General features: G+C 38.3%; 4 protein-coding genes across 4 annotated transcripts; 3 read left to right on the forward strand and 1 right to left on the reverse strand.

Annotated features, from left to right (window-relative positions):
* Positions 1 to 624: 624 nt before the first annotated feature.
* Positions 625 to 2,091, reverse strand: PHYBLDRAFT_155706 (hypothetical protein; the record flags this gene model as incomplete). The annotated part of the gene is made up of 7 exons (XM_018433428.1): positions 625 to 757; positions 834 to 1,079; positions 1,144 to 1,394; positions 1,450 to 1,521; positions 1,598 to 1,773; positions 1,827 to 1,898; positions 1,965 to 2,091. 7 exons carry the CDS (start codon positions 2,089 to 2,091, stop codon positions 625 to 627), a joined length of 1,077 nt encoding a protein of 358 aa, XP_018290137.1.
* A 1,213-nt stretch (positions 2,092 to 3,304) lies between these two features.
* PHYBLDRAFT_181959 (hypothetical protein) lies at positions 3,305 to 4,909 on the forward strand (the record flags this gene model as incomplete). Its single annotated transcript, XM_018438543.1, has 8 exons — positions 3,305 to 3,455; positions 3,614 to 3,768; positions 3,842 to 4,038; positions 4,121 to 4,213; positions 4,264 to 4,329; positions 4,386 to 4,487; positions 4,558 to 4,687; positions 4,747 to 4,909. 8 exons carry the CDS (start codon positions 3,305 to 3,307, stop codon positions 4,768 to 4,770), a joined length of 918 nt encoding a protein of 305 aa, XP_018290138.1. The 3' UTR covers positions 4,771 to 4,909.
* Positions 4,910 to 4,943: 34 nt separating this feature from the next.
* Positions 4,944 to 6,749, forward strand: PHYBLDRAFT_147079 (hypothetical protein; the record flags this gene model as incomplete). Its single annotated transcript, XM_018431793.1, has 5 exons — positions 4,944 to 5,004; positions 5,076 to 5,146; positions 5,193 to 5,389; positions 5,453 to 6,552; positions 6,613 to 6,749. The coding sequence occupies 5 exons, from the start codon at positions 4,944 to 4,946 to the stop codon at positions 6,747 to 6,749; spliced, it is 1,566 nt and encodes a 521-aa protein (XP_018290139.1).
* A 4,808-nt stretch (positions 6,750 to 11,557) lies between these two features.
* Positions 11,558 to 12,273, forward strand: PHYBLDRAFT_159242 (hypothetical protein). Its single transcript, XM_018433948.1, has one exon. It carries the CDS (start codon positions 11,617 to 11,619, stop codon positions 11,947 to 11,949), a length of 333 nt encoding a protein of 110 aa, XP_018290140.1. The 5' UTR covers positions 11,558 to 11,616; the 3' UTR covers positions 11,950 to 12,273.
* The last annotated feature ends 580 nt before the right edge of the window (positions 12,274 to 12,853 follow it).

A 12,853-nucleotide genomic window follows, 5' to 3' on the forward strand; every position in this document is an offset into this window, starting at 1 on the left:
AACCATAATTGAGCATTCAGTTATAATGAGTTTCTCCTTCAAATGATAAAAAATATTATAGGTTTATTTCTTTTTTTGATTATCAAGCTATTGCTTCGCACAGTTTGATAGGGGCAATATTAAATGTGGAGATACTTTGGAGGGTTGCAAGAGTATGACTTTGACAGTTTCCCAGTATTAAACCAGCTCACTATAGAAAAAATTCTATATTCAATTTGGGACTGGATTTTATATTCACACCCTATAAAGTTTATATTGATTATCTCTTAAAATTCACTGTAATATTCATACATAGTATAATGAGTATGCTTTACTTTATATATCTGAAGCCAAGAGAACTTTTTATTGTTATATATAGCTATACGGTTTAATAAAATAAGGCAGGACACACTGCAGTATACACTAGTCTTCTTGCTTTCAGGGTATTATATGGAGTCTATTTATTCATTTAATTAAAAAGTATTGTAAACATAATATGTTTTAGTATTTATAATTTTATATACCACATTGCTTTTCTTTTTTTCCTTTTTTTTTTTAAGAAAAATTATATATATATTTATATGTATACCAAAATGCAATAGAACAATGTGTTATGTGTAGATATCGGCCAACACCGACGAATTTCTAGGTAGTCTTCTTGTTGTGGTTAACATATCCAATGCCAACACAGGTCATCAGGATAGTGTTTGAGGATTCCTCTGGTTGTATCTTGAAGGAAACCCCAAAGAAGTCCTTGAGATCGCGCAAAAATTGGATGCTAATAAACATGCGGAAGCCATGATAATAAGAACTCAAAGAATTTATGAACCAATGTAGTTAATTTATAAACTTACGTGAATGGGGAGAGTTGTCCCACCCGCACCTTGCCAACATCTTCAGGTGACAAAACCATTAACAGAAGATTCAACCATTGACTTGCTGTATCAATACATCCGCCCTTTTGGATCTCATTAAGCAATAATCTAGCGGCAACAACACCAACATCTTCTGGAGTCTGTCCAGGCTCAGCTGCCTTCTCTGCAGACAAAAGAGCACCCTTTGTTGTTTCTGCTACCAGAGACAGAGCAAAACCAGGAGACCTAATTCACATGTCTATCAGCGGTCTTGCATCTGACAATCAAGCCCTCTTTTATAGTTTCTTACTTTCCACTCTCGGCTCCCTTGTATACGTCAGTGTAAATGTAAATATCAGGAATATACCGGTTCAACACAGAGCGTGCAGATTCAACTAGACGGTTGGCAGTCTGTGGTGATACACGAGTACAGTACGCAATACCACGAATACGCTTAATTCTACCCTCTTCTGTGAACTGAACTGGCTTTAACTGACGAACACAATTACAAGTGAACATGACCTCTCCTCCACCTAATGGTGGTGCTCCTCTCTTTGAAATCTGTGTGGCGTTTAATAATCCATGCTGTCAAATACTCTTTTCTTGTTTTATTTACCTTGAGTTCCACATTCTCCTCAATACCAAATCGCTTCAATTGAGGTAACAAAACTGTCCGAACGCTATCCATCTAAAACCAAAATTAATATGCGTTATAGTTCTTGCCACAAAATAAAAAAAATCTATTCATTACATTATTTCCTTACCGAAATATCAATGTGATCGGTTGTGATTCCCTGTAGGGTCAGAACAAATGGCAATTTGGAAAATGGAGCAAGTGCAATCATAGGTTCCAAGAAATATGCTATGCTCCTATCTGTGCCGCAATCGTGTTCCACACGTCCTCCCTGAATACCTCCAGGTCTATATACGATCGAGGTACCTTAATTAAGTGCATCAGTGCCAAGTTCTACTTTTATCAAGCGTTGATAATACCTGTGTAACTGATCTCGATCGTCGATCCGTTGGTTACTTTCTCAAGCAATTTAAGAAAGCTTGCTTCGTATTCTATAGACCCAAAAAAAGAAAGAAGAGGATGTCAGGCTTTGGTATACAAATAATACAATTAATTACCTTTCAGACCAGGATTTTCGTCATTAGAGCGGATCTTGTCAATGCGAACTGTCTTTCCGCTAAGTGTTGCTAGTATCAGGCGCTGTCTTAGGTAGTTGTGGCCTTCGTATCGTACTAATTTGCTCATTATTCTTAATTGAAATACAAAAGTGCCTTGAAACGCTCTTTTTTTTTATGAGCTTGACCATGAAGCAGTCACTGCCTGTCTTAGTCTATCTTAAGTGGTGGCTTAGGTAGTTAGATTTAACAGGTTTAGGCTTATATAAACTTTTTTAGAAAGTCTTTAGAGCGGTCTAATGATATTTCTTGTACAAACACCCGAGATTTCTATGCGAATTCTTTACTATTAAAGGTGCAATATTCGTATAAATGGCTATCAAGCAATAAGGAATATCGTTAAAGTGCGGATCAGCAGTAGAAAGGAACACCGTAAATTCCCCAATCAGCAAAGAGAGTCACAATGAATTCGATTTGAGTGTGAGTTTGTTACACTTAGTGAAGGGAACAAAAAAAAACCACTAGAAAGCATGGACTCGATGGACGTTTATGCGTTTTAAATACCCAGATTCTAACTAGACTTTCTTTTGAGCTAAAGCATTGTTAAAGAAATTTATGCTAAATTGTCTATAATTTATGGCAATTTCAACCAAAATAACTCTAATGTAAGAACAATTACTGCAATTTGTCCTGTTCTCTAATGTATGACTTCTCTGAAGTTCCCAAAAGTGCTCTGATTTTACTCGGAGACATTTATTTCGCCATTGGCTTTAAATTACTTCCATTTTAGCCGTCCCGAAATTGCTCCAAGATTTACCCTTCTCTAAATACCACCCAGGTACACTGGTCTTTTTCTTTCTTTAAAAAGCTTATGAAGAGGCTACACAATAAAGATAAGAGGCGTTATATGATTATAAAGTCAAAAATAAACCCAATTGGCATGTTTATTTGGTATATATTTCATCTATTTCGTAAATTCATCCTCTGATAAAGGATTTAAAGACTCCAGGTTCTAGATAATCTAAATTAATGCTATTATCGTAACTGTCGGCAATACTGAAGGTTTCTATCTTAATACTGTGTAAAAAGATGTATTGAAGAAGAAACATTATGGGGTATACGTAATGAGTTTATTCCACGCTATAGTTGATGTTAACCTTTGTGACTCGCCTTTCTGAATAGAGATATACCATTGCCGCAGTAGAAAGAGTATCGATGATGTATGATTGGATAGGACAATTAATTTCAAGCAGCCACCGTGTGCAGTAGTGACGAATACAAGACCTAGAAAACACCAGATAACACATTAAATTCCTTTTTCTTACTTTAAACTATATTCAACAATGACTACAAAAGAATTTGATACTTCTTCTGTCCTAAATGTTCTGGAGAAATCTGTCAATGGATCCCTTCAATCGCCACAAGATGCTTTAGCTGCAGCAGTACATGCAATTATGCTTAGTGCGGGATTCAAGCTTAGCGAACCCAGTAAAGGTAATAAATGAAAACCGACGTTACATTTTGTTTTGGAATAGTTTTGGAATAGAAAAGCTATATTGAATACATAAAATAACTTTATTTTGTTTCTTTGCATATGGATAAATAAAATATCTTATAATAAATTCATATCATATGGCTATATCTCTACAAAGAGGATAAGGATGGGCAAAGCAAATTGCTCGCAGGATGGAACTCTCTAGGACCCAATTACTATGGGTACTTTTATGATCTTCAGGATTCTGGTTCAACTTGCGAAATAAAAGGAGTCAAGATTGGACATCGCTTCGTTGTGCTTGGACTGAATGGGGTAAAAAAAATACGGATTATCTGATGTAAAGCCGAGAAGAATGGAAGAGTCAATTCTGATTGCGTTTCTTTAGGATGAGACTGTTGTTCTTGATATTCCTGTTAAAGAGTATACGTCGGAATCATCATTTCCCATTGAGACATCAAGCAAGGATTTAGGGTCTGCATTCATTTCAGCAGAGAAATTTGAGGATCTTATTCACCTTTTCAAGACCCATATTTTGCATAAACTAACCTCAGGTTCCACAAACTCGGGCTATGAAAATACAAGGTAGAAATTTTAAATTTATAATAGCTTTAGACTTTATTACAAAAAGAGAAAAAAACATGGTCTAAATCAAAACGTTCATTAGATCAGGCAGACAGGAAGGTTTCCCAAGAAACAACCAGCAGCAATCAGACGATATTCCAGTCTTTTCTTCTTTACAGGATAACTCACGCCCAGGGTAAGTGTGCAAGAAAGTTAAACACGACTAATAAACACCATGTATTGTAGTCGTGAAAACCCTTTTAGCGTTGGTCGATCAGATATCGATCCTCTTGGAGGTCATCATATCCCTGGGTAATATTAATTCATAATAAAGCAAAATATACTCTTACGCATCATATTACCCACAGACCAGGAGATGGCACGTACGTAGGACCTTCTCACCCAATGTATAGCCACCGACACGATCAAGAAAATTCTAACATTTTCGGTGGCCCTCAAACATTACCCAGGTAAGTCGTCTGAAACCCTTGTTGAGGAAGAAAATTTTAAAGCTAATAATTTAATGTGTGAATGTTCCAGGGGGGCTGTTCCTCCAGGTGCACGCTTTGATCCTATTGGTCCTTTTGGAAACCCTCCCGGAAGAGGTGGTCTTGGTGGACCTCGTCGTGGTTTCGGTGGCGAACCTGATAACGATGAAATGTCTCCTCCTGTAAGTACTATATTACTGTGTAAAAGATCTTATAATTCTCACATTTATTGCCTTTCTAGGGCTTCAATAACATGTTCATGTAAATCAAATACCACTTGATCAAAATGTAGTTAAACGCATGGCTTTGGTGGAACTTTTTTTTATCCTTAAGAAGCGATGCCATTCAAAGATATTGCTACGTCAGCAACACTTTGCATTTCAAAAATAATAAAAACCTTTATCAAAAAATGAATCGTGTCTTCTTTATCTTATCTAAATGACAAACTCAGAAGCTTCTTTTGTGGTATTCTCAGGCGGATCAGCCTGTAATTACATTGGTGCGTAGAATAGAATACCGTGGGAATACCTAATTCCAAAGAACAACGTAGTTTTACTGATAGATATACAGCAAATGCTTTCCAGACCATCACCCCAAATGTCTGTTATATACTTGGCATTTCTGACAATGGTGGATCAACAGTAAGTTTCTCATCACTTGACGAATCAACAAGCTAACAGCCCTTAGAGTGAACTATTGCGTGTCCTAGGTGGACCTAGTATTGGTGATTTACGATCTCGATTAACTCGTCTCATCACAGTGAATGGCAATGATGCTACCGAATCCATGGCTGTCAAGGACCTTTTAAGCTATCGACTTCCACATGAAGGAGATGATCATGACATTCGTGACGAATGGGTTATGATTGTTGAAGGACGACACAGGTACGACATATTATTTTTACTTTTAAAATGCTTTAAACCAGGTATTAATTGATGTTGCAATAGATTGTGGGAACGTATCCCAACTGAAAAAAAGGAAACAATTCGTGGATTTCTCGTCTTGTTCAATTGCGAGATTCTCAAGAGAGCACACAAACACTTTAACTTTCGGAATGGATCGATTGGAAACTTTTTCCTGACAGGTGCTCGTCTATTTTTTGGATCACTCGAGGCGGCTGTATTTCTGTTTTCCTCTATCACAGCCATTCGTGAACCAACCTGTGTTGTTCCTGTCATAAACACTAATCACACAGCCGCAATAGCAGCTCTTTTAGAAGATGGACAAGTTCTTAGAGGGCAATGTGAAATTAGTCATCCAGGAGAACCGAAATTAAACTGTGTGATTATGAATCCTATTGATGCCTTCTCGAGGCTAGCCTTGCCAAACTCTCCAAACCAGACAATCGGAGACGAAGGCGTCAATAGTAACTTAACATTTTGCAAGACAAGTGAAGAAAAATTGTCAGCCCCTATTCGTCGCATATTCTATATGAATGAATATGGACAAGAGATATACCCTTTGCCAAACCACAAAGTTATTGCTCATTTGTCTAAGCGAAAGCACTTGGTGTATTCTATCGGATCTCTTTATACTTCTATCCTGCCTTGTTTAATCCTTCGGGGAATTGGAAAAGCCGTCGCTACTTCCGAATGTATGAAGCACAAGATTCTGATATTGAACGGTACAAATGACCGTGAGACAGATGGATACACGGCTATGGATTTTATCTGTACTATCACGAATGCATTAAACGAGAGTCAATTGGTTGATGCCCGACACAAGTTTTATGATAGTCTTACGGAAGGAGAGGCTGCGGCACATCATCAAAAGCATTCCGGAAAGCAACACCCTGACTTCTTTGCCCGCCCAGTCAATCATGGCTTCAGACAATGGCCACCCCCGACACGTAGACCCCATTTGCAGTTGATGATGCCACCAAAGTCTACTGTAAATCGAAGCTTCTCTTCGTTACATCAAGAGACATACCCACTCACTAGCCCGGTGTCTGCTGTGGATGGGATGTCCTTTGATTTTCCACCTGATTTAGTCCCAAATTCACCTCCTTCCACCTTCATTACTCACTTGGTTTATTTATCTAATTCTGGTAAGTTAATAGAAAAGAGTGCTTAAAAATAACACTAACATGTAACTTTTTTGTCTGTAGAAATTGGGGTTGACGTGGCGACAATTGAACGGCTTGGCATTAAATGTATCAAAGCCCAACCTGATCAAATGGCAAAGGAACCTCAGTATAATGCCGATGAATTACAAAAAGTTCTCGAATCAATCATCAGTACATAGTACACAGAGACTTTTCTTTTTCTTTTTATTCAGACCTTTATATCAGACTATTCTATATATTCTATTTTCATTTTAAAGCATTTAAAAAGAAAAGAAAGATGTATTTTTCTACAGAAACTACTTTAAATTGAATATATTTTAATGTCCCCACCATAGGTGCTCTTCACTTATAGCAACAAGCTTATCAGCTTATTATTGTGCTCTAAGGAAGTATTCATATTATTGCAGTACAAATAATAATAATAAAAGATTGATATATTTGCTATATCAGAGTATGGAGCAAAGGTCTTTCAAAAAGAAAAGAAAAATACATGATCTAGAAATTTAAATATGAAAGTCAACCAATCTATGATCCGTTATACATCACAGTCTTATATTTCATAAACAAATTAAACTATGAAAAATGATAGTGATAAAAGAAGAAGAAAGGAACCAAGCTACACTAGTAGTATTCTAAAATTGCAAAAAAAAAAAAACTTTATCTTTTCATACATCTTTCTTACAGTGACATAACTGCTTCTGGATTGCCTGTAGTGACGCAATCAAAAATATTGCGGACCTTTAAGAAATTAAAGTATACTGAAAAAGTGATTTCTTATTTTAATTGAAAATAAATAATAGCCACTTTAAACTACATTTAGTTTTAGCTCTCACCTTTCTATTATTTTAAAAGATGGGCGGCATAAGCTTAACGTCCGATGAATACTCATCAGAAGGAAGCGACATGGACATCTCTGAGAGCGAACTCGACATGCAAAACTTAAATGGTCAACCAAATTCAAGCTCCAATAGAGAATCACATCCAATCAACGCACACCAAAAGAAAAACACCACGAAACATGCTGAAGCGAAAGGTAATAATGATAATAACTAAACTAAATTATACTTACCCGCCAATCTAAATAACTCTTATGCTGCATCGCCTATTTTAGCCAAATCCTTACTTACCAATGCCAAAACCGCCTTTACTGGCTTTAACAACGTCGATTGGGAAGCTGCAAACTATAAAAGTCACAGCACCAGCCTCTTTGATACCAATGAGTCTTTCGTTATTGACAGTAGTGAAGACAGCCCAGATATAAGCCTTGCCATCGAATCTCTTTATGGTCCATTTCCCGTACCATCCCAGGAATCTCACAATAATTACGCAGGCTACACACGACCTCAGTATACATCACCACAACCTACTCCAAGATCTTTTAAAGCAGCTGCTGAAAAACCATATCTTGCAAAACACATGCTTGAACTAGAACTCCTAAAGAAAGAGATTGGAGAAAGGGAGAAAAGGATAAAACTGGGAAAACAACGTTTACCAGTTTTATCCTCTTCATCTGGTAGTCCTACTCCACCTCCTACTTCTGCAGATGAAACATCTGTGGCCATTTCATCTGATATACCAAAAATTCAATCCGTAAAAGGAATCCCGGCAGATATCGATTCTACATCACAGACAGAAATTAATGCCGCGATCAAAGCAGCAGTATCAGCGGTGGCAGAACCTACTGCCAAACCTGAAACCATTGTAGCGGCTACAAATTTATTAAACAAATGTCGAGACCAGATTCACAAGATGACAGATGATATTAAAGTTGATGGAAATATTGACGATAATTCAGACACCAAATCCAAAAATCAAGACGCCCTTCTTGATATGGCCATAATGACTGATGCTCTAAATGAAGTTACCCACCGTGGCGTACCAATGATTGTAGAAGATAGCGAAACAGAGATTGATACGAATCGTAGTGAAGATAAAGATGTGGAAGATAATAATTCCGACTCGACAGCTACCATCACAAAAGACAGAATGGAGACTGAAGATTTTCCTGAAGATGACAGTTATGACTCTGACTCAAGTTACAAAACTGCACCACTGTCGCCTATTCATGATGAAATACGCGACTTTGAGGTGGTAGCTAACAAGCTTCAAAAGTCGATTAAAAAATACGAGAATGACATTGAAGAATTGAAGAAACGAAAGGAATCGATCCAAATCCGTAAACTTCGACTTCAAGTTAGCCTTTCTATTGCTCGTAATAGACAGACCATAGCTAATAAGCAGGCACTCAAGCAAAAGGAAGTGTCGGAATCTGCAGGAGAAAAACGTATCAACAACAGCACAGACTACGAGAATGACACAATGCCTAATAGGAACAAACGACATGTATCAGAAAATATGGTCCACCTACCTCCATCCCTGCCTGAACCTTTGAATAGTGTAGATATGTTTAGCGTTCACAACCAAAATTTACAAAACATACCTCCATATTACGATGCAAGAGGTCTCATGAATGGAATAGGATATGTAAATATGCACGGCTATTATCCACATCCACTTGCCCAACAACTTCACCAACACCAACACCAACACCAACATCACCAACATCACCAACCGCACCAGCCACATCAACCAATGCACCAGCCAATGCACCAGCCACATCAACCATTGCACCAACATCATCAACCGCTGCACCAACACCATCAGCCACTAAACCAGCCACTACACCAACAGCACCAATCACTGCACCAACAACATCAACAACAACAGCAGCAGCAGCAGCATCAGCCAATACACCAACAGATGCACCATTTAGTCTATCCTCAAGCGCACAAACTTGTGTATCCAACTCCTCCACCTCCACCACCTCCACCGCCACCACCTCCACCAACTCAGCCATATCCATTACCGCCAGCACAACCGCCAGCACAACCGCCAGCACAACCGCCAGCACAACCTCCAACACAACCACCAGTACAACCACCTGCGCAACCACCTGCACAACCACCTGCACAACCACCTGCACAACCACCTGCACAACCACCAGTACAATCACCAGCGCCAATCCACACTTCTATGCCATTACAGGCATCTCCGCAACTTCTAACGCCTAGGCCAACACTTAATACTAGCTCTAAAGCTGCACCTGTACCACCAAAACCTATTTTCTCCCCCTATCCATCTTATACTGCACACCTCCAAAGACATCAGCACACCCCTTCATCCCAAACATCACCTGTCACCCCAACTCAGCCCAACTCGTTACCACCTTCGCCTAGCACTAGCGGATTTCCTATAGTAGATGGCATGAAACTGGGAAACTACCTTCTCGAAGTAGAGGAACTCATCAAGATGCGTATGGAATCCTTGCAAGCATGCATGGACCCAGAAACTCCTATAAAGCGTTCTCCCCCACGCGCGCTCCGACTGATGACAATCGACGGTATTTCCTTGACTTTAGATTCGATACTCTTAACCAGGGATGATACTTCAGAACACCAACCACAGGTACTAATAAACAAATGATTAGAAGAAGAATATACTGCTTGCTAATATGAAAGCTGTTCCTCTATAGGCATACTCTAATTTAGCCATAAGAATGCCTTTTGAACAGAACTCTAGTGCATATGCTTCAGAAACAACCTCTCAGGTATGAGTTATGGCTCATTTAATGTATGTGCCAGCTTGATGTATTTATTAAGAAGTCACAAACCCTATAGGAACTGCTGGATGATCAGGGAGGAAGCGACCCTAACCTTGCGCACGAGAGTGTTATTTATAATATAATGGAACGCAATGTTCATAGAGTATGCTTATGTACGCCAGAGGTACAAAAAAATATATTCCTGATCCTGAGAGCCTTGCCAGAAAATTTTATAGAGTCTATCGCTTCTGAAGAATTGTGGGGCTCTATAGAGGTAGGGAAGGCAAAAGAACTTGCTGCTACGGCTGCACTTTCATATCCAAACGTAGAGGTTTTATGGGATATATATGCCGAGCTTTGTCTTTATCACCACGGACGGACAGAGACTTTTTTGAATGCGATAAAAACAATTCTTGAGCAAGTTCCGCTTGCCTTTGATGTTCATTGGCAGAGAATTCGTGTGGCAAAGAACAGTGGATATAGACAAGGCATTGCAAACAGCTTGCTCAAATATATCTCAGAAAATAAAGCAGGGCCAAAATCGCTAGGTAAGTGACAATTAATGAAGTGGAGGTCGAAGCAGTCTGCATAAGAATGAATTAGATTGAAAGGACTGTGTAGTGGGGAGACTCATGGGGAATTGATACCTTGGGGGTGTTATTTTTCTTTCTATAGGAGACATGGCTATGTCAAACATGACTTCTGAAGTCGTTCTCCGTATCATACGACGTGAAGGACTCTCGGTGATCTTGAAGTTTCTAACGGGCGCAGAAGACATTATAAAGACTCAAAAAGTGGAGACCTTTTCTTTGGAAGATTCCCAGACTCAGTTTTACATGTCTGATCATGATCTCTATATTGTCTGGATGTCTATACTATATTATTTCCTGTGTGGAGAGTTGCCCAACTCTATCAGCCGTCATTGGATGAAGTCTCTTGTCACAAGTGGAGAAAGACCGCCCAAGAAGTTGCTATTCACTCTGTCTTGGTCGTCTGTTGTTGCTAATGGACCTTTGACACGCTCGGAACAGATTGGATCTATCAATATTTTACTTTCAATGCTTCAATACTTTGGCAAAAAAGCAAGGAGCAATGATGTCAAGCGGCCTCTACTGATTGGAGTCTTGCGAACTCTTCTAGACTTACTTGCTCATATGGAGTGCTACAAACGTGCGGGTGCTCTTGCTCTGATTCGTGGTGGATTCGAAGTAGAAGGATTACGCCCTGAAGTTTATGATATTGCTGCTCATCTGGAGACTCTTATGGGAGACCACTCTGGAGCGGTTACAAGACTTTCTACAAACATGCTCCGACTTCCCATCGCCCAACGACTTGCTCTCGCTTACCGATCTGCCCGACTCCTCAATCCTGCTCGTTCAAGCTCAGTTGATGTTTTGTATGAATCCGCCCGACTGGTAGGTTTACCACTTACTATCGCATACAATATGGATGATTGCGAAATATTGAAGAGCGGAAATGTCGAGGTGAAAATCGACTTTATCCGCCGATTGTACCTTACTGTACTTGGTATGGATACCCTCTTTCCTCTACCGTTCAAGAGATCCTTCAATCCAAAGGAATTTAGACGTTCGACATTTGCATGGATAAATTTGATTTTCCTGACCAGTATTGCACGCTGGATATATGACAAACCTAGCTTGGATGATACACTTACTCTACAGATTTCGATGGCGTATGACTTGGGACTAAAGTCTGTGGAATCTGAAGATTCAAAATCATTGATGTTTAAGTATACCTCAGACTGTGTCCGATTATAGTATCTTTTTAGCAGCTATATCTTTGTATATTCGTGTATGTATTTCAACAAGGAAAGTTTTTAGGCTAGAGAAATAGTGAGTCAAAAAAATAATAATAATTTATTTATCTTTGCTTAAAAAATATTTTCAAAACAAAAAACAACAAAATAACAAAACAAAAAACAAAAAAATATTAAAATGACATAAATTATAGTAACAATACTTTCCAAGTAAGGCAAATACTTCTTTATTGTCTGTTTAACATAGCTGACTAATAAACCATGTATACCCACATTTAATTATTATTCTTTTAAAAAATAAATAAAATAAAAAGACTTTTTCTTGATTCCTTGAAGTCTGCAATGTAAATAAAACATGACTTAGAATTTACTGGTTATAATAGCAAATTGATCTCTTCAAAGAACTCGGCAAAGTTTAACTAGTTATCCAAGAAGTATTTTTGCAGAGTAGCAAAACATACATACATATATGTCAAAGAAAGTCTCTTAAATGCTCTTTTGCGTTAGTTTTAGCTCACAAGTGAAACAGGTGGTCCAAGTTCTCATAACAGAACAAACACACTATATACAGTAGTTTGTTTCTCTTCTGTACAAGTTTCTATTCATTTCTCCTTTACTTAGTATGCTATTTGTGTCTTCCTTAATTACATTCGTCATGTACAACAAACTTTGACAGAGATCTTTCTTGATATTTAATTGGATAAATGGGTTCTCTATGCGCTCGAGTAGTTTTTGATTTACTAAAAAGCTTATTGTGAGCGTTTAAGCTGGATATTATATTTTCTATGATGCCTCGAGCTGTGTATTTAGCTTAATCATTAAGGTTTTCAGGTCACTAACAATTATTATACTTTATCTAGGGACAATTTCAATGGGGTTTCTTACATACAAGATATAGGCATTTT

Source organism: Phycomyces blakesleeanus (genome assembly GCF_001638985.1).
Source record: "Phycomyces blakesleeanus NRRL 1555(-) unplaced genomic scaffold PHYBLscaffold_14, whole genome shotgun sequence".
Lineage (NCBI taxonomy): Eukaryota > Fungi > Mucoromycota > Mucoromycetes > Mucorales > Phycomycetaceae > Phycomyces > Phycomyces blakesleeanus.